This window comes from Lagopus muta, chromosome 14 (assembly GCF_023343835.1).
Source record: "Lagopus muta isolate bLagMut1 chromosome 14, bLagMut1 primary, whole genome shotgun sequence".
Classification (NCBI taxonomy): domain Eukaryota; kingdom Metazoa; phylum Chordata; class Aves; order Galliformes; family Phasianidae; genus Lagopus; species Lagopus muta.
Genome location: NC_064446.1, coordinates 7,687,738 through 7,707,954, shown reverse-complemented (window position 1 = coordinate 7,707,954; position 20,217 = coordinate 7,687,738). Strand labels below are relative to the sequence as shown.

Genomic DNA, 20,217 nt, shown 5'->3' with positions numbered 1-20,217 from the left:
AATTAGCCATTTCTTATCCACAAAGGGATAATAATGCATGGATATCAGAAGTCTGCAGGAGGGAATGAGTGCAATATTTACCAAACAAAAAGTTGCTTTTATTTATTATCAACAGGATGAGACTTTAAGGATAATTTTTCAAAATGCTGCTCCTTATGGTCACGTTTCTTGCTTTTTCATATAGATCACACAAATGAACAAACAAATGAAATTCCGTACTAAAGAATCACTCCATTGTCCCTAAGATCACTGTAATTAGATGCCTAATTATGTGCAGCACTGTCTTGAAAATCTGGCCAAAAAACTGGAACTACAACGTCCCGGTGTGAGATTTAGTTGAGATTGCTCTCAGGAGTTTGTTCAGCAGGAAATCAGCTGGACTGTAGCATTTAAGACTATTTTATGTCTACTGGTAGATTTACTGAATTTTACCCTTGAAAATAACACAAAGTCTCACTGTCTTTGGTCTCATTAGAGGTTTGGATTAACTCAAGGATATTGGGCTATGAATTTCCATAGATTTAATGAAAGAGCAGAGCTATTTTCCCAAATGGCAATTACACATTGCTGCAAACTAGAGAGTAACAAATATGAATTTTAAAAACATGGCTTCAACTATCTGAATATAATGCTCTGCGCTTCCCAGTTGCCCTCTTGACTTCCCTACTTGTAGAACTGCATTCACAGTTGTAAAAGATTCTCTTGAAAGTAGTGAAAGATGTTCTAGATCCTACAACAGTCTAGTAGAAAACTTTAGTGTCAGAAACAAAAGAACTTAAGTCTTTCATATTACTCCTTCCTATTTTCTTTCAGTACTACTGACAAAGTTAGAGTCAACCCAACATTCTTCCTGCAGCTTTTCTTTTCACACACTCCATCATGCTTGAATCAGCTGATTGCACCAGCTTACATCACCTTCAGCAAGCTGTGGGTTTGGGAAGAAACAGGGAAAAAAATTGGGAAGGAGAAAAAGGTTTTGGTAAAGTTTTGAGATATAGACTCTTTGTCTGACATTACCTCTTCAATTTACGTCTGGCTCGTGGAAAGTGTTGTAGCATTAAAATGTTCTACTTGTGCTATGCAGTGACCTTGGACTTTGACACATCCTTACTGCCCTCAGGAGGTAAGCCCATTCAAAACAGTGAGTAAACTTCAACACAAGCTAAAGCTTCCATAGCCAAACTCTTAACCAAACATTTCTACTATTTGGGATTATATGTTCTCGTTTTTTTCAACAGGTGTTCACTTAAACAAACATCACTGCTTTGTAAAAATCCCCTAACCTCAAGAAGATTAAATAAATGAAAACAAGATTTCATTTTTTGTATATACATAAGCTTCAGCTATTCATACACTTCTGCCTAAAGCAATGAATTAGAGATCCTAAAAGTCTGATTAAAGCACTAACATGTTCTGTGTTTGAACAAGTGAGATTTAGTGATCAAAGCTGACAACTGCCCTATGATCTCCAGGGTGTTTCATAGTAAAATGTGTACATTTGAAGATACAGTAAGAGAACTTGTTTCTTTACTTTCTAAATATTAAGCAAACTATGGACCCAATGAAAACAACACTTCTTTTAAGAATGTTAAAGTGTAAAGAAGAGAAAGTGAGACAGACAAACAGACAGTAAGGTTTTAAGTGCTGATTTAGGACAGAAGTTACATACATTGACTATATTGGTATACCTAATAAGGAATTAATCTGCCTCTTCATTTGCTGTCTGGAGGACTGGTAGCCTGATGGAAAGCAGAGGGTTCTTCTGGTGGGTTCATTCACGGAATATTAACAAAGTCTTTGGGTTTCTGCTTCATAGTGGTGTTGAGGGGCAATTCCACAGGAAGGATATTTGGAGACTTTCACAGAGCTGCAGCATGCTCAAGGCTAATTTCAGGATGCATCAGCACCCACAAACTGCAGCCCATCTGTTGTGGACTAGGACCTTAGGACCTTGCACTTCTTGCTAGATCCAGAGTAAAGATTCATGAGAGAAAAATCATTAGGAACGGAGGCTCTGGGGGACTGTAGCTCTTCCCTTACATTGCGTTTGGGAGTAACAAAATCGCTGGATAGTCTCTACTTCTATCACTCAGAGAGCCCCCAAGTGTCTTCAGATCAGAGCAGACACAGGCAGAAAATAAGCAGAGGAACCCTGTTTAAAAATGTGACAATGAAGAAAAAATACCCGTCACATGGGATCAGCAAACTCATGACACACGTTCCAGAAGTGACAGACAGGCTTTGGATGGCACGCAGCAGGGCTGGCCAAGGACTGCAGCTCCTGGAAAACAGCATTCCTAGCCCTAGCTGCCACAGCTCAGATGTGCAGGAGCTCAAAAGCCCTGTCTCACATGGAAGCAAGGTCATACATTAGCCCTGATCAGCAACAGCTGTGGAATTCTAAGCAGGGCTGGTTCCTGTAGTGCTTCTGCTGACAGATCAGCTCTCTTTAGGAAACGAGGTAACATGCAGGCTGACACCACCTGGAAGCACTGCTGACCCCTGGCACCCAGCGCTGCTCTCACCACCACCATTCTTTCTCAGGATGTACCTTTCCTAAACCCCTGTGCTCACAGACAGAGGAGTTTAAAATGGCATTCCAGCCCCTTCCAGACAGCACGGCTTCATTTTGCACTGCAATTTTCATCTCCCACACACGCGGGCGCGCGCACTTGAAGCCGTAAGCGCGCAGCAGCCGCCCGCACCCGCCTCAGAGTGAGGAGACGCCGCGCGCGCACCCAACCGTCGCGCGGCGCAGCGCCGCCCGCTCCCGCTGCATCCCGCGAGACTACAAATCCCGGCAGCCCGCGCGCGGCCTCTCCTATTGGCTGGCGCAAACAGGAAGCGGTCCGCGAGGTGAAGGGTGAGAGGTGAGCAGCGGCGGCCGGGAGGGAAGGTGTGGGATTGGGACCCGGAGCGGCGCGAGGGGGGCTGGAGGGGCAGCATTCAGCACAGCCGCCTCTCAGCAGTCGGGGTTGGGCTGAGGTGTGAGAAACGCGGGCCTGGAGCGGGGCGCGGGGGCCTCGAGGCCTGCGGCTCGGCAGGGTGCGTGCCTGGGGCCTGCTGCTGTGCCACGGCTGGCACTGAGCGCCCCGGGAGTGTGCTTCGGGTGTGGGATCGGCGATGGCCCCGGTTAGTTTTGCAGTGTCTTGAAAAAGCGTGCGTTAGATCTGCCTTACCCTGGAAGGTGATGGTTTCTGGAGGAGTTATGGCTTCCATAGGATGGTATCGCTTATTATTAGGTGTATCCATAAGCACTTTGAGTATTTGTTGTCGAGATGTTTGTATTAAGCTAATGGAAGGTTATGTCTCTCTTGTTTCTATAAATTAAACCAAGGAGTCTGACATGGAGGAGGTGAAAAATGGACATCCGCCAGAAGAATTGCTTGATCACTTAAAGCTTTCTGATGAGAAGTCAGCAGAGAGCACCAGCTCATGGGCATCTGGCCCCAAAGATGCCCAGAATCCTCCAAACATGGAAAGTGGCGATATACCATCTTCAGCCAAAGATCCCATCACAGCAGATGAGTGTTTCCATGACTGTCGTGACTCCTTTGAGGTGAAAGAGCCTGTACTGGATGATGAGGGAAATTCACAGAATGATGAGAATAACACAAGGAAGCAGGCAGAACTGGATGAGGAGTACTTAATAGAACTGGAAAAAGATATGCCAGAGGAAGAAAAACAGGTAATCCAGATAGCCCAGGCTAAATAGAATAAGTTATATTTTTACCATTACTTCTCTGGATGGTCTGCAACCAACATGAAAATAGTCCTTTAAAACATTTCTGTGTTTAGAGTTACTGTTCGTGATTCTTTTTTGGTGACAAACATTTTGCTGGCTTGTGTAAGGTTATCGTGGCTAAGAAAGATTATAAGAAACAAAAATCTCTATTATGTTGTTTAGTTTTTGTGCGTTTGTTCTTTTGTCCTTAAAATTCAGAGGAGGTTTCAAGATAGTTTTGTTATCTGATAGTTTAAATCATTTATTGCAGTGTTTGTGGATTCAAATTGAAGTTTACTCCTCTAGATTACTGAAGCTTTCAAAACAAAATGCACAAAATAATTGGGTTCTGTTTGCCTTCAGTGCTGTTATATTGGACAAAATGTTTTGGTGCCCATCACAGTGATAAACTGGATACTGTTATGGGGAATAATGAAATAAGTCTGAGAGAGTGTTCAGGAGCTTTAGAGATTATATTCACTCCATAGTAAGTCTGTGTGACCCAGTTGTTTTGACCTTCAGTCAGTGGTGTCACTTGACAGCTGTTCATTTTCAAGGTTCTAAAATATTGTGTCATCACATTTTCTTTATTGATAACTTGTTAAGTTACTTTCAGGGTTTGATTCAGACTTGAGTAATGTCATTTTGTGCTGGTGATCAGGTTTTCATAGCATGTAGCAGAAGGCTATCTACTCACTTATGATTTTTTTCCTTTTTTTTTTTTTTTTTTTTTAATGGTGGGGGAGTAAAAATAACGAATGAAGTACATATATAAAGGTTAGATGTTAGGAAGAAATTCTTTAATTAGAGAGTGGTGAGGCTCAGGCTGCCCAGAGAAGTTATGGATGTCCCATCCCTGGAGCTGTTCAAGGCTAAGTGGGAAGGGGGCTCTGGGCAGCCTGATCTGGTGGGGGCAACCAGCTCACGGCAGTGAGTGGAACTGGATAGGCTTAAAGGTCCCTTCCAACCCAAGTTATTCTATGAGTTAGATCTCATGTTAAGAATAAGGGTACTGGAAGGGCTAGCTGCACAAATTAGGTCATAAATATCACTAAATAATTATGATGAGGTAAGGAGAAAGTTGAACAAGGATTGGCAGGTAACAAGAGAAGATAGAAATTGTCTTAAGAAAACATTACTTCATAGGGGAATGTAGTATATTGTATAGCTTTATAGTTTCAGAAATTCTGAATCATCAGAAGCAGCAGAAGGAATACAACTGTAGCTATAAACTATGAAAATGAGGAAAAGAAGAAATGAAATTATGAATGTGTCTGTGAATTTGTAGGGACTTAACTACTTCTTGTAGAGGAAGTCTAATCCTTTCTTGTTCACCTGACCTGGTAACACTGCACCACTCTTTCTTAACTGCTGGGTAGACCTGTGTAAGTAAATAAAAGGTGACTGTACGTTGCTCCCAAACAGTTGGAAAGACGGAAGGACTGGACAGTGGCTTACTGTCTTATTGTCAGCCAGGATAAACAGAGACTGGTGAGCAAAATATGCAGAGCTAAGATGCCACAGGCGCCTAAACAACTAAATTCTTGTTACAAATCAGCACAGAGAAGTTTAACCAAGCTGTCATTCAGATTGTTCCCTTGCTGGTAGGGTGGAATTTATGACCCAAATACATCACTGAAGGTAAAAGGAGTTTTTCATCAGTAATGCAGTGGGTAATGTCAATGTAGAAGTTCCTTGAAGTGGAAAAACAATGGGGCTATTGGAGGAGGGGATCATAGAATATAATCTCCTTAAACTCATTCCTGTTTCAACAAAAACAACATCTCCTGGTTGACCTAGTGAAAATTAATTTATCTTTCTCTTGATCTCTCTCAGTTTTGACATCTGTAAATGCTGCTTTTCAGGTCTAACGCTTTGAGATCTAATAATGAGAAATGTTTTTAAAAAATCTCAGAAAGTTGTCTAATGTCTCCCTTGCCTTGAGAAGACTGCTGGAGGCCATCTCATTGAACTCCCTGCTCAAAGTTGGTTCAACTAGACCAGGCTGCTCAGAACTGTGCTGAACATCTCCCAGTCTGAAGATTGCACAGGCACTGTAGGCCTCTAGGTTCAAGTGTTTAACAACCTTCAGGGTGGAAATTTTTTCTCCTTGTGTCTATTTAGAATTTCCTTTGTTGCAGCTTGTGACCACTGGAATTTTTTCTCTACGCATCCAGGAAGAGTCTGTCTCCGTTTCCTTTAGCATTCTGGTCTCTCTGAGGCACCTTTTTCCAAAGCCTGAACAAAATCACTTCTTGTAGGCTGTCTGCTTAGGTCCTGGTTCCAGCATCCTGGCCAGCTGTGGTGTCCTCTCCTATTTTGTGTATCCAGAAAGTCAGGGCCTCTTTTTTAATGCAGAACTGACACCTTTCAGACGCAGTGTTCAAGTGCTGAACAGAGGGCAAAACCTCCATCTGTTTGCTGCACAGAAAAAAACATGATCACCTTGTCTTCTCTAATTTAAACCACTATCAGTATTTATTGCTTGTACAGCAAGGAACAGTGTGATTGTGAGTCATGATGAGGCTTCTGCAGCAGCCTGTAGGGCAAAGGCAGCTAAAGAGATTCATAGAAAAGATACTGAACTTCACAGGAAAAATGGCATAGGTTAAAGCAGTAGAAAAAGGAACAGACATGGAAATGAGTGTCTTTTAGCTTTTCTGCTTCTCTTGTTTCTATTGAATTCTTAGGTAATCATTTTATTTTCCACAGTAACTTTGGCCCATTGAAAAATAAAAGAAGTGTGAAGATTGAATACTTGCATTTTGCTTTGTTACATTCTTCTTTGAAAGCTGATGTGGAAGTACAAAATAACTGTTTAAACAGGAAACATTTCCTTACAGAAAGAATGGGCAGTTGCAGTTCTCATTTTCCCTTGTTGTTTTGTTGTTTTTTTTTCCAGTGGTATTGAGGGATTATATTCTTCAACATTGTTTATGGATATACCTGATGAGTGGGTGGATCTCACTGCTTTGTATCACCACAGATTATTTATAGTGTGAACTTTTATGTTCCACAGAGGGCTTTTTGAATGGAGTGTGTAAGCAGTCTTTGAAATACAACTTTTTTCTGTAACAAAATATTGTTGGTATCTGTTACAAGCACAGCTTGAGAAATGCTGAAATGAGATGAATTGGAAGCTTGCAGCAGATGTTACAACTACCAAAATAATCCATTAGCACACTCTTACTTTGCATGACCATATATTCTCTGTAAGGGAAGCCTTTGGTCTCAGCTCATTTCCTTCTGGTATTTGGAATTGTTGTTGACTTTTTTTTAATATTATTTGTATTTCTGAAACTGAGTCTTTGCATATTTTGGTTATGATCAGTTAAATGATGCAGGTGCTGAGCAAATGCTGCAGTTACAGTCTGCATCCATTTATTCAGTTGTTTGGTTTTTTTCAGTTTTTAACCTCAAGTTACTCCAATGGATGTTTTTGAGAAGAGCTTTTTTCTTTTTGAAGCAGGAGACAAGAAGGCAGAAATATTCGGAAGCTGTTTATTTGCCAGTATCATTAGGTTGTGGCAGCAGACTCAGCAGTGGTGCTGTTTGCTACTTCGGCAGTCCTTGATCAGTTATTCTCAAGCCCCTGCTGCCTCCTTCATTGAGCTGCTTCTCTGTGTGAATGTGCAGTGAACCAGTTACAGGGTCTGGTGCAGATAAAGAAATAATGCTGTACTTTTAGATTACAGGCAGCAGACATCAAATGAAAGCCTCATGACGGCATTTACTTATGGGGAAATGCGTTTTCTTCAATTAGACTGCTTGCCCATGTAAGAAAAACTTTGTGTTAATTATGGTTGCAACACCAAACAGAAGTTAAGTAGTCATAATATTTGTAATAAGGAGAGCTGAGCGTTAGCCCTGCTCAAATCAAATGATGGAAGTATCCCTTTATAGTTTTTTTGTTAAACTAAGCACATTTGTCACTTAGCAGCTTTAATAAAACAGAGATTTTGAGCACTGTTCTCATATGCTGTGGGAAGTCTCTAATTTATTCTGAAAATGTAGGGACAGATTTTAGTCCTTGCTCTGTGTATTTATGCATGTTCTATGTGTAAGCTTTTGCAATAGCAGCTCTGAGTAAAATTTGAGGTTTTTGTAGTGAGGTTTCTAATCTTAAGCAATGGGAATTGTTTCAACAGAAGCAGTACGAATACCTTAAGAGGTCTTCTTTGCACTGTGAAATAGAATAAGAAGAGGAAAGGAGAAGAGTATTAAGACACAAACTTGCAAGAAATATTCTTAAAAAACAAATGCAGAAATGTAGCTTAGAACAGAGCTGGTTTTTGTGCTTGGACTTGCAAGTCAGCTTTTTGAAAATTATGCAGCTTGAAACAAAATTCAGTTTTATAAGATTTTTTTTAAGTGTGCTGATTGCTGTCTCAGCAGAGCACTGAGCAGTAAATTGCTTTTGATGCATTACAAACAGATTTTCTGGTTAGTTGCCGTTGACAGTGATGGCTTTGACATTGGTCTTGTCGGCAGAATTAATCAGAAGACACCCAACAGCTGCTACGTGGTAATTGTATCGGTCTGACCTGGTCCTCTTCTGGAGGGGGCTCCTATTAATTATGAGTTTGTCCAGCCGCAAGATTCTGAATCCCTCATGACAGATGTTGCTTGTTCTTTGGGTCTTGTCTGGGAAAGACTTAAGCACCTGCCCTAGTGAGCTGTTACTGTGGATGTAGAACACTCCTTTCTAGCTGCTCTGAGACCCTGGAATAAATATGTAGCATTTCTCAAAAACAGTTCCTGCCTTTGAGCTGTCACACGTGTGCTGGAGATTCAGTTGGCTGTAAGCACGGTCATCTTCTGTGTTAACACTAAGAAATGTCAGCAGGATAAGAACATGCTCTAGTAGAAGAGTTTCTTCATTAGTGTCTTGTTAGCACCTCTTCAGACATTAATTGAAACTGATCATAGAGAAATAGTGCTTCTGAGTTCTGCCTATTTTCAGTTCTGAACAAAGAAGCAAAATCTTTTTTTAAACCTCTGGAAGTTCTCAGAGATGTTAGAGAACATCTTTGTCCTCATCAAGACATTCAAACTGCTGCCTTCTTTCTCCTTTTCTGCCCCATACTTTAAGTTGATCTCATTGTTCTTCTAAAAACTATAGCTTCTGTAGAGAATTTATTTTATCAGGGTGTAGGAAAGGATCTGGGATTTCTTTTGAGATGGCTTCTCAAGTGTAATCATTCATTTCAGTAATTGGTGTTTTCCTAATGTTTGGCCAATACAGGATAGTAACTTTTGTGCATCAGTACAGTGGGAAAGGCATTACAACAGTTGTGATAAAAGGACCAGCACAGTAGAAAGGTGCTTTTAAAGAAGAGAAGATGATTGCTCACCTGTATCAGAAGATTCCAGGTTTGCAGGAGAAAGCTTCACTAAGGAGGGATCTCCAACCAAAGATCCTGCCCTGGTGGCAGTCAGCCTTTAAATGAGGTCTGAGAGGTGCAGCCAGGCTGCAGCCCTTCTGGTCACACCGCTGAATTGCTTTCACCTGTGCTCCCAGGGCTGACCGGGTCCTTTCCCCAGGTGCTCAATCAGTGGTTCAGACCATCATTCAACAGTTCCCACACACTGTGAAAGTTCACTTCTCTTGTGGTGGTGTGTTTTTTTTGCTTGTTTGTTTGTTGCAGTAGTGACAAAATAAAGATAGAATGGAAGATGAGTTGTGAAGAAGTGAGATGTAATTTGGAGCAGACCTCAGGTGTTGGTCACTTGGAGATGGCCTCAAAACTTTTTAGCAGGAGAGAATCCTAGCTGGATCAAAACAAGATTATCAGTACATAAGACAGTGTAACTGACTGTACAGCAGCAGGGCTTGTTATACAAATTATTGAAAAGTATATTTTTTGCTAATGACTCTCATAGATGTTCACAATTATTTTGCATAGCAATAAAACTTGCAATACATTTGGGTTTTGAAGGCTTCAAAATGCAATCTTGTGGAAATACAATCAAAGGTGATTCCTGCATTAAGATGACCTACTTTAGTAACCTGAATCCAGCATGCAGTGCAGCAGCAACACTAGATATGCGATTCTTTTGGTCAGATCAGAGTAGAAGATGGTTTGCTGGACTAAAACTGCCCTATCTGGTGGTTAAAAATAGAACAAAATATCCTGTTTTATTTTCTGAGTTAATCAAAGCACATCTGAAAAGTATATTGGTATCTGCTGCAGTAATTAATTCTAAGTGCTGGTGAAAAGAACCTGCATGATGTCTGGAGTTAGAGTCTCCATGTGTGATTTATAGTCCCAGCTGCATTTATAAACTTAATTGCTGGATGGCAATTTCGTAGAGTGAAAAATTATACCTTCGTTTTTCTTGCAGTGTTGCTGTTTTTATGCTTATGTTAGATTTGCATTTTTCTGGAAGATGCAGATACTGTCAAACTCAGACCTTTGGTTTACAGAAGTGAGAGGCTTGTATGTGACTAAATATTTTGACTTGTGTGCTGATGGATTAAGTGGTCAGCTCCACTTTTCTGCCTGAGGCTTTTGCCTCCTTGAGCAGAAGTGACTGGGTGGCGTGTATTGTCACTCAGGGGTAGTCACTGCTTTCAGTCTGGCATGCTAACTTAAACTGACTGCCTGGGATGGATGTGACCTATTGTTTGTGGAAGTGCTGCTTACAATTTCAGGAAAAGGTAGTGACTGGCAGCAGAAAGACTAAATCCATCTTTAGCATGAAGTTACAGTGAGCACCATACAACCATAAAGCAAAGTTCAGATCCTTGAACGTGTGATACAGCAACAGCTTCACAAAACTGCAGGGGGAAGCAGATGACTAACCACAGATGGCTTACAAACAGAATTGGTATTTGAAGCTCAGAAGTGTGTTCCTTATCTGTTCAAATTGCTTGCTTTTGTGCACCCTTCGAATCCTGGTGATTTTAAATGACTGCTACTGGGTGACCTTACAGAAGGGTATATGAGATGCAGATGTGCTCTGTCACACTGTATAAATAGCCGTGCAGCGAAGGAAGTATATTTGCTGCTCTTCACAAAACTGGAGCCAAGAACTTTCCCTTGCAAAGTTAAATCAATTGATCAAATAAAATGCATAGGAGCAGCCAAAGGAAACGTGGTTGGAAGCATTACAAAAGGAAGGTATTCAGCCTCCAGCTCTCACAGCTATATTTAGGGATTCTGCTTCCAACACTTCTATTATATTGGTTCCTTCCAAAATAAACAGCAAAAAATGTGTAGGTTGCTGCCTTCTCTAGTACTAGAATAAAACTTTAATGATTTTATTTTTAACTGCAAGCTTCTTGGTGGAGTAGCTGAGGTCCAAGGACTGTATCTGATGGTTTTTCTTTTGAATTGTACTTCATTGTCAGAAGGCCAAGCTGTCTTGTCTTGTTACTTCACATCAGGCCTTCATTCTCAGCACCTCTTACGTGCCAGGCAAGTGTTAAGATCTTAATTTCTTCAAATGTGGACAATTCTAATTCAGTATCCAAATCAGATCCTTTAAGAATAATATTTCTAGTTAATTGCAGTTATTTCCCCCAGTTGTTTTGTTGGTTTTTGTTTTTTTGGTTTTTTTTTTTTCTTCTGTGTATATAAAAAACTGATGCTTGCTGCTTGGAATTTGTGATCATCTTATTAAGAAATCTTGCGAGAAAACAAATGGCAGATTTTCATCTATTTTGACTATCAGGAGATCATAAGAGAATGTAAGTTGGGAAGTTGTGACTTTACCCTACCCTCTCATGTGAGCAGCCTTAGGGTGCATGGTGGGTCAGGATATTTCCTCTCTAGGCAAAGCATTCCAGGAGTTTGGGCTGACCTACTTCCTTCGCTGAGGAGGGGTAGCCTGCCCTGTAGCAACCTCAATCTTGCTCTGAAAACTGAGTGGGTGGGGACACTGAAATGACATAGTGCAAAATTTGTCCCAAGGACAAGTCACTTGCAATTTTTGATCTCTGGTCTGATGTGATCGCCATTAACTGATGACCAGTCCATTGAAGCTGGAAATTCAGCTTGCTGAGTGAAGAGCTTTTGTCTTCTAATAGTCCTTTTTTAAACCTAAGTTTGTGCAGAAGATTCTAACAGTATCGGAGCAGTGCATGGTACAGCAGGCCTTTCAGATTAAGTTGGTGTTAATCCAGAAGAGTTGTCTTTCTGCTGCTTTGGTATTAGGACTTTCTATTGCAGAAATGCATCTATGTGCAGGAACAAATTGTGTTTATTTCACAAATAGAGAATATCCGTTATCTGTAGAATATCCGTAGCAGACGTTAGTGCATTTAGGATGGGATGTACTGACATGTATGCATTAGCATTTTGTGAGAAAGCCAGAGGGATTTACTTGTAGGGGATGATAATCTGCTATCATGCATCACCAACGGGTCACGCTTTGAATGCAAATACAGAACGATGCATGAGGTACCCCTGAGTCTTGCCTTTCTGAAAAGTGCAGTTAAGTGACAGCCTGAAACCTGTGAACATGGGGATATGAAAACATTGGTGAAGCTGTAACAGAAATCCTGGTTTTGAACCAGAATTGCGTTGCTTTTATAGCTGCTTTCCAGGGAGCTGAGTAAGCTACAGGGCCATATAAGGTATTCTTACCAATGCTTTTGAAACATGCTTACACAACACTTTTTCTGGTCAAATAGTCTGAAGTCACTGCAAGTCTCTCACTGACACTCATATGGCTGGAACAGCAGGGTGAGTAATAGTCTTCCTCATTCCTTCAAGATTGTGAGTGACCAAGAGGACATGCTGAAGAACAGGCTTTCAGAGGAGGAGAGCTGTGTGAACGATCGCATCGCAGTGTGACAGCCCTTAGCTCCTCAGCTGCTCAGAACTTTTGTCTGACCACGTTTCCCCAGCAAATGTGGGTTGTACAGACACCTCAGTCCTCTTTGCTGCTGAAACCAGCTCGCAGTTCTCTTTGCTAAGTAACAAGGGAGCCCATAGTTCAAAAATTTAGTGATATAAATTTTTTCCTTTTCTTTTTTTAAAGATTATAAAGGTTATTCTCTTGAAGTTTTCTCGCTTTGAGTAAATTTTTATATTAGTTTTTGATACTTGACTGGGATAAGCATATACTCTTTTGTAATACTTTTAATAAAGTGCTAATGCGAGTAAAGATTTTCATCTGATATTCCTTCTTTTTTAGGGTTTCTGCATCAGGAATACCGCAACCATTTTATAGGGGGAGAATTTTTTGTTACATTGCACACAAGTCTATCTTTTGCAACATTGAATCAGTTAATAGCACTTAAAGGCCAGTTCTAAATAGGTCATGAGCAATGAAGTCAACAGGGCTTGTGTTTCAAGCATTTCTTATCTTGGATAAGGTTTATTCATGTAGATCTTTTATCTTTCCCAGTAAGATCATCTTTTCTAAACCTAAGCCAATTCTGTGCTGAAATTTGGCTACTTGTTCTTGGAGGTCTCTTCCAACCTTGGTGATTTGATGATACTTCTTGGTTCACTACTGTGCAAATGACATCTATAAGGTGATTTTAAAATGTATTATTGTGGAGCTGCTGTGTGAGCAGCAGTGATGAGTGCTTCCAAAGTCAGGGTGCAGCTTTCAAATGTGGCTATGTGTTCCTTGGGCTGAATTGTAGAATCCCACGTGTACACAAAGAATGCATGCTTTTAATGCTGTTTGTGCCTTAATCTCTCAAATTTGTTCCTACACTCATATTTAAAAGGCACTCACTGGCTCGTTTACCTTGGTGCTAATGACATTGCAGAAGGACTTGTGTAGGTTCGGCAGAGAGCCCTGAAGGAAAGCTGATTTCTAAATAGTGATATACATCTCATCCGCTTTTTTTTTTTTTTTTTTTTTTTCAATGTGAAGATCAATCAATCTGAGACATTGTTTTTAATTGGCAATAGGAAGAATGTTACTGGTGTAATTGTGTACCTGTGGGCTCAGGTGAGACTTTGCTGGGTGGTTTTGTGTGCGACCACCGAGTGGCATTTCCCTCAGAGCGCTGTGACCTGTTTTACTGACATGGTAACAGTGGTTGGTGAATGATCATCCAAAAGCAATAAGGGTGAGAGGAGAGAACCTCTGATTTCGCATTGTTTGTCAGTTACTTGGCATAGCTGTGAGATGGTGCAGTGCTCCACAGAGTACTATATTTAGCTGTTTCCAAGGAGATGTTCTGTGCGATATTGATAATTGCATTAATCCTTGATTTACACAATCTGTGGGAAACTGTTCCTTTCCTAGCGTTGGCTTTTTAATTGCTCGGTGATCTGTAATTTCTGAACGCCTTGATTTGAGTCCCTTGTGCCTGCATGTTAGGGGCAAATCGGGGACCAAATTGTCTTTGTTCTTTTTTTACTATGGAAATGATTCACAAATGTGAGCATTGCACTTGTTAGCATTGTCTTTCTTACAAGCCTTTTGTCTTTACTTCTGTGAGGTATGCCTGCGTGTGGAAGCCTGCCTTTGTAAATACATTTCAGAGATGGCTTGATGACATCCTGTGTTTTCAGTGTCAGAGGCTAAGAACATTCATGTCAACTCTGCCTGTGCCAAGAGTACTGTTAAGATATTCATGGATGAGAACGCAACTCAGCTCAGCGTGTGCAATTTTCACTGTATAACAGAACAATCTTCCTGTCTCAGGGTCTGATGGTTTATTCACTCTGCATAAGAAATCTTTCAGAGAGGTATTATGCACAGACCTGTTTCTAATTCAGTGAGCTGAAAATGCTTTGCATGTTTCTGAAAGTAACTATGGATTTCTGAGGTGGAATTATTTCAAACAAAACTTTTGAGACTTGACTATATAGAATGCATTTTAGATGTAGAGCTACACCAGTTGAATTGGTAAGGAATTAAGAAGCAAGCAAACAGCTAAGAGACTAACATGCTAGTTTAAACCGTATAATTCATTATGAGTGGTCTTGGTGCATAATGTTCACAAACTGGGGCTTTCTGACTGCCTTGTTGATGTACTGCAGTGTTTTATAGATTATGAAGTCTATCATCTCACAGTAGATGTAAGCAAGGGATCTTGGCACTAGCTAAAATTCTTCAGATTGTGTTTTATTTTGATTTTCATTCATAGTTTATTTGGAAATACAGCTGACCTACTTGTTCATTTCAGTTAAATACTTTGAGACGTCTCTTCTTTTGTAGAAAAGAAGAAAGGAAAGCACAACGCTAAAGGAGAAAGGAAATGAACAGTTCAAGAAAGGAGGTGCGTTGATAATCTTTGAATATTGTATGGAAATTGGTGAATGTTAGATTAATATTTAGCCATCATAGTGATATTGCAGGAAACTCATAGGAAAATCTTGCATTTATTATTTTTCAGCTTTATCATTTTTATCGTTTCTTCACCCAGCCCTAGAGAACAGAAAGAGATAGCAGGCTTCCTTAAGAGTTAAGTTCAAATCACAAAGACTTGGATCTCTAGAGCAGGATTGTCATGAATGTTGAGTTTAAATCCAAGAACACGATACAAAACTGACTGCCTTCCGAGTGCCAAGGCTTTTTCTGAGAATCAAAAAAGGCTTCCACCAGTCCTGAGTATTGCTAATGCAATTGCTTAGAATTGATGATGGCTCAGTGGCTCAGTAATTCTCTCATAGCTTTGTACGTCTGTATGTGTCTTTTTATCCACTGGCTCAGTCCTTCATGTATGTGCTGTAATTGTGTAGGCATTTTTGTACTTATTTATACATACATTGTGTACACTGATGTGCATCTCTCTATGTATGAATATACACACTTCTGTTTTTATGTGTATGCACAGAGATACACACTTTTATATAGCTGTACACAACCATGCATGCACATAGAGACCTCTATAGTGAAAAAGATCTAGGTGTGTGTAAATTTCTGACTTACACTGAAACTGGATGTTTGTGAATGTAGTTAATCTGTAGCAGCAGAGTTGAGGTGAGCAGTAAGTAATACCACCAGCAGTATTTGGTAAAATGTATGAAGGGGAAAATGTTTGACACCCACCTTTCATTCTGAAGGTTAGAGGTTTCACAAAGAAACCAGGAAATGGAGATTAATGGTTCTCTCAGTCAGTGGGGACACAAACAAGTAACCTCCATTTCCCAGGGTATACTCCTATGATCAGATAGTGGTCTTCCTGTTGGAGGTCTTTTGTTGTGTGTTGAGAAAGCAAGATTGCTGGGTAATGGTTTACCAATTCAGGCAAGTGCCAGAGCAGGCAGAAGGGGGCTGGTGGAACCATGGAAGTAGCAAGCCTGTAATATTGGCTCAGCTTTCTTGTGAGATCTTATCCATAGCTGTCTCTTGACAGATTCTTTGTTGGATCTGTTCAGTGTGCTTGTGCTGCTGATGGCTGTCAAATTGCTTACTGATCAGAAATAAACTTTTAAGCACCTGGTTGATCACTGGTTAATGTGGACAGAAATGATTGCTCTGCTTTGAGGAGAATGCATTTATCAGCTAGTAGGCTGTTGCTCACAGTCAGTACAAGACCTTTCCATTACTTCTTTCTACCATTATTGGAAAGAAATAAAATGTGCTTAATCACTGGTCTTTCCTTCAGACCAGATTTGATGATGGATGACCATTGGGTGTCAGTGGTTTATGGTGACGGACCTGTAAGTCAGTCATTGAGGAATCTGGGGCAGTTATCTCCCAAGCAGCTGAGAGCAGTTACTGGCAGAACACCATGTCCAGCAGGTGTTGCTTTCAGGGCAAGGATACATTTCTGGAAAGATTCAACCTCTGAGGCTGATGGTACCCTCTCAACAAATAGGACAAAACAGCTTCAGGGGTGAGACCTGCATGCACAGCATGCTGTACTCATTATACTAAGCACAAGTCTATTTTTCTGCTCCCATGAGGCTGCTGATTTTAAATTAATTGATTGTCATTTATGTGGATGGTAGTCAGTCATGTACTTTGTCATAGAGCAGCTACTGCTTCTGACCACTGGTTTAATATTGCATCATATATTGAGAAATGTTTCCAAAGAAATCATAGTCATGTAATTCGTTGACCATACTGGCATTTGAAATAAATGATCTGTTGCTTTCTTGTTATTTTTTTTTCCCCTCTTGCATCTACAGAGTACGGAGAGGCAGAAGACTCTTACACAAAGGCTCTGCAAATTTGTCCAGCCTGCTTCCAAAAAGATAGGGCTGTTTTGTTTTCAAACAGAGCTGCTGCAAAAATGAAACAGGTGAATATCTTTTTTATTTTATGAAATGATTAGTATTGATTGTATGCCACGTGAAATTATGAAGTCACTAAGGATCTGTAACAAGGGAAAGGAATTGCTGCGTTTGCAGGCTTTGCTGCTTGTGTATTCTCTCAAGCTCCCAGTAGGAATGCTAGCATGTTTGGTTTTACTGAGGGTTAATTCAAAACTGAAAGTTGCAGTTGGAACTGTTCAGAGTTTCTCTTGACATTATATTTTAAACACTGATTGGTTTTTATTCTCCTTTAAACAAATTCAAAGTTCATGTGGAACAGATGTCTTTAAGCATGCTTAGCATACACAGACCATGTGTTAGATTGTTCAGAAGCGTGGCTAGTTAGTATTTTTTCTAAAAACCTGAGTAGTCTTGTAAAATAATTTGTTCAGATGCTTTAAGGCATAAGCAGAACTTCTAACTACTAATTCAGTGTGTGTGCTTCCTTCGTAGTTGCTGTATTATAACATAGATCTACGTAGCAGGGCAGTGTCTGAAGAGAATGGCTGCAGCTTTCTTCATGTCTTTTCTATTCCTAACCCAGGGACAGGTGCCCACTTGTTCCTGGAATCTGTATTCATCTGTAGGCAGAATAGAAGCCCTAGGACCCACTCAGTCTGAACAGAAACTAAACAATTTACTTTGTAAGCTGATAATTGATTTTAAAGAATAACAGTTAGAGGTTCTTTATGTAAGTGAAGATTTCATCTTTATAAACAAGCTGTTGGACTGCCGTACAACTGGAAGAATGGGAGGAGAACCATTATGCCAGTTTGAGTTAATACAGTCTGTGGACATGCTACTGCATGGGACTGCAAAGGGAGCTAGAAGGACCTATCAGCAAGTATTTGGTAACACTTTTCTGGCTCACAGGACTGTTCAGCGTCTAAATTTAGTTGTCTGAGATATTTGTATGGCTTTTCTATAATGGTTATTATTGTACTTAAAGAAGTAGGTCTCTTCAGGCTATAACCATGCTAAATTACCTCTTCTTTCTAAATAAGTGAAAGTGAAAATTCAAAAGAAATTACTCCCTACTTTTGTTTTAAGATTGAATGGTTCTGGAAAAGTAGAATAGTAACTCCTATAATCTTTTTGTCCTCTTGTAAAGTGAACTGTCTTGCAGTTCTCTTTAATTTTGAGGCAGATGGAGCTCTGTTTGGGAATGTACCTTGCAGCCATATTTAAGTATAAATAAATCATTGCTCAGACAGAATTATCTAACTTGCTTTTGGGATACTAAATTATTTGGCCAGACAAGTTAAAAATGGAATTCAGTAGTAGCAGGTGCTGGAATCTTTCAAATACAAAAGCTGTAAACTGAAAAACATCCTCATAATCCAGGTGTTAACTAGAAAACTAATCTAATAATTTCCAAACAATCACAAGATGATGAAAGAACTATCCACAGAGTAAAAACCTCACCTGTCCAGATGAGTGGAACCTCCCACACCAATACTTTACCCTGAAAATAGCAATGAGCAGCCTTGTTTTCTTGAAGGCCTTTTAGTTTAGATGAAAATAGGTTCTTTGTCTTAGTCTTCTTCCTTTTTTTCTTTTTCTCCATTATAAGCAGATTGCTTGACTCTCCTCTTCTAACTTGGCTGTCTGGGCACACTAAAATCTTGTCCCTACTGCTTCTGGCAGACTCGAGCGTTTTCCCTGGTACAGGAAGTTATATGAGTCCTAAAGGAATATCTGCTTTCCAAATGTCTCAGCTTGTACGGACAAGAATTTATCTGGGAGTCTGGGAACAGTCAGTTCCAACCTCTTACTTAATTGACACACGTACAAAAGCTGTAGCTCAGTTAAGCTAAGGCCTGCAGATGTGACTCAGCCTTTTGACTGTAGCTTGCTGCTGGCTGCTCTGTGCAGACTGATTAGTGGGGCAGCGTGCAATTGGAAGGCTGGCAGTCTTTGCAGAGAGAAAGCTAATCACTGGTAAAGAGCTTTAAATCAGAAGCAATGGTATGAAAAGCCTTGATTACATGAACATCCCAGTTCCTTGGAATTCCAGACAACCCTTCTTGCTTGCAATTGTAAGTAATCTGTTTCCCAAGAAATACAGTTTAACTGTAACAAAACTATTCTGTGTTCTAGGACAAGACAGAAGCTGCCCTAAATGACTGCAGCAAAGGTATGACTTTGTCTTTCCTGTGTTTTGCTCTTGTGCTAGATTTTTGATGAGTAAATGACACCAATTAGTGCTTTACAACAGAGCTATGACTTTGGGCACAGCAGTCTTGAAATAATTTAGAGAAAAACTGTAGTGGAAAGCATCTCAATCTAGAATTACTTATTTTGTGAAATGTGAATGAAACTTACTATCTGTAATAATTTACTTTATATTCTTTTGTGCCAACAAGACTGTACTTTTTTTTTTTTTTTTTTAATAAGAAAGCATTTTTTATTGTGGAAGCTGTTATACTTACTTTTATAAACCCACTTCCACCTGCCGTTCCCCTCAAACCTTGGTTTAATCCCAGGCTCCAAAGAGCTGTGGGGCCTCATAGAATTAAAAGCATTATCAGTTCCCTTTTATGCATGGCTTTTGCTTTGTCACAAGGGCTTATGCTTTCCCATTTTTGTCCTGCATAGTTTTATCTCTGCGACTTCTAGTGAAATCGTTTCAGCTGTGTGTTGCTTTATTGCTTCCACCCACTCACCCGTGCTCGAATATTTGTTAAACTCCCCATGATAGCTGGGGAAGAATGTCCGAATTACCAGTCAGAAAACTAATCCAGTGGCTGAGTGCCAGTACTGCTTGTACAGTAAATAGGAGTTTGTATGTTTTAAAAGTAACCTTGAAGGTAACAAATTCTAGCTGACCTCTCTTACTCTGGGGTTTTGCGTTTTGGCAGCGGTGCATTTTCAAAAACATTTCTGATAATTTTGTGGTGGCTTAGAGAGGACTGCTATGTTTTGCTGCAGTGAGACTTCAACCATCGCCTGATGCTCCCCAGGGACTTGGCTTACAAGCTGCAATGCAACACCTACAGCACAGCAGAGCAATTCGCTCTGCAACATGCTGACTGTAGTATTGTCTTTGTCCTTCCAGAAGGAATAAGCTATAGAATACTTGCCTAATCTGAGTTTTAGTTATCCTGAAAATAATTTTAATGGGTTGGCAATTAAAAATTTAGGCAGGATTTTGTACTTGCTTTTACTGTGATGAAAAATGGGTGAATAAATTCTTGAGAAATCAACAGCAGCCTGTGAATTGTAAGTTTAGGATTTAGTCCTAACTTTTAGTCCTAAAAATAACTATTGATATTAAAAAAATTAGTACACACTTAAGAACTATTTGTAGGAGCT

General features: G+C 40.1%; 1 protein-coding gene across 4 annotated transcripts in view; it reads left to right on the top strand.

The window, feature by feature from the left end:
* Nucleotides 1–2,778: 2,778 nt before the first annotated feature.
* TTC1 (tetratricopeptide repeat domain 1) overlaps nucleotides 2,779–20,217 on the top strand; it is a 33,240-nt gene continuing 15,801 nt past the window's right edge. The window contains exons 1-5 of one of the 4 annotated variants that reach the window (XM_048961037.1): nucleotides 2,779–2,870; nucleotides 3,338–3,688; nucleotides 14,858–14,918; nucleotides 16,777–16,889; nucleotides 19,003–19,039. In XM_048961037.1, coding sequence (XP_048816994.1) covers nucleotides 3,347–3,688; nucleotides 14,858–14,918; nucleotides 16,777–16,889; nucleotides 19,003–19,039 — 553 coding nt within the window. In that variant the 5' untranslated portion in view covers nucleotides 2,779–2,870; nucleotides 3,338–3,346. Of the gene's footprint in view, nucleotides 2,897–3,047; nucleotides 3,133–3,201; nucleotides 3,226–3,337; nucleotides 3,689–14,857; nucleotides 14,919–16,776; nucleotides 16,890–19,002; nucleotides 19,040–20,217 lie in introns of those variants that run through there. The other 3 variants (XM_048961038.1, XM_048961035.1, XM_048961036.1) reach the window with 3 other exon arrangements.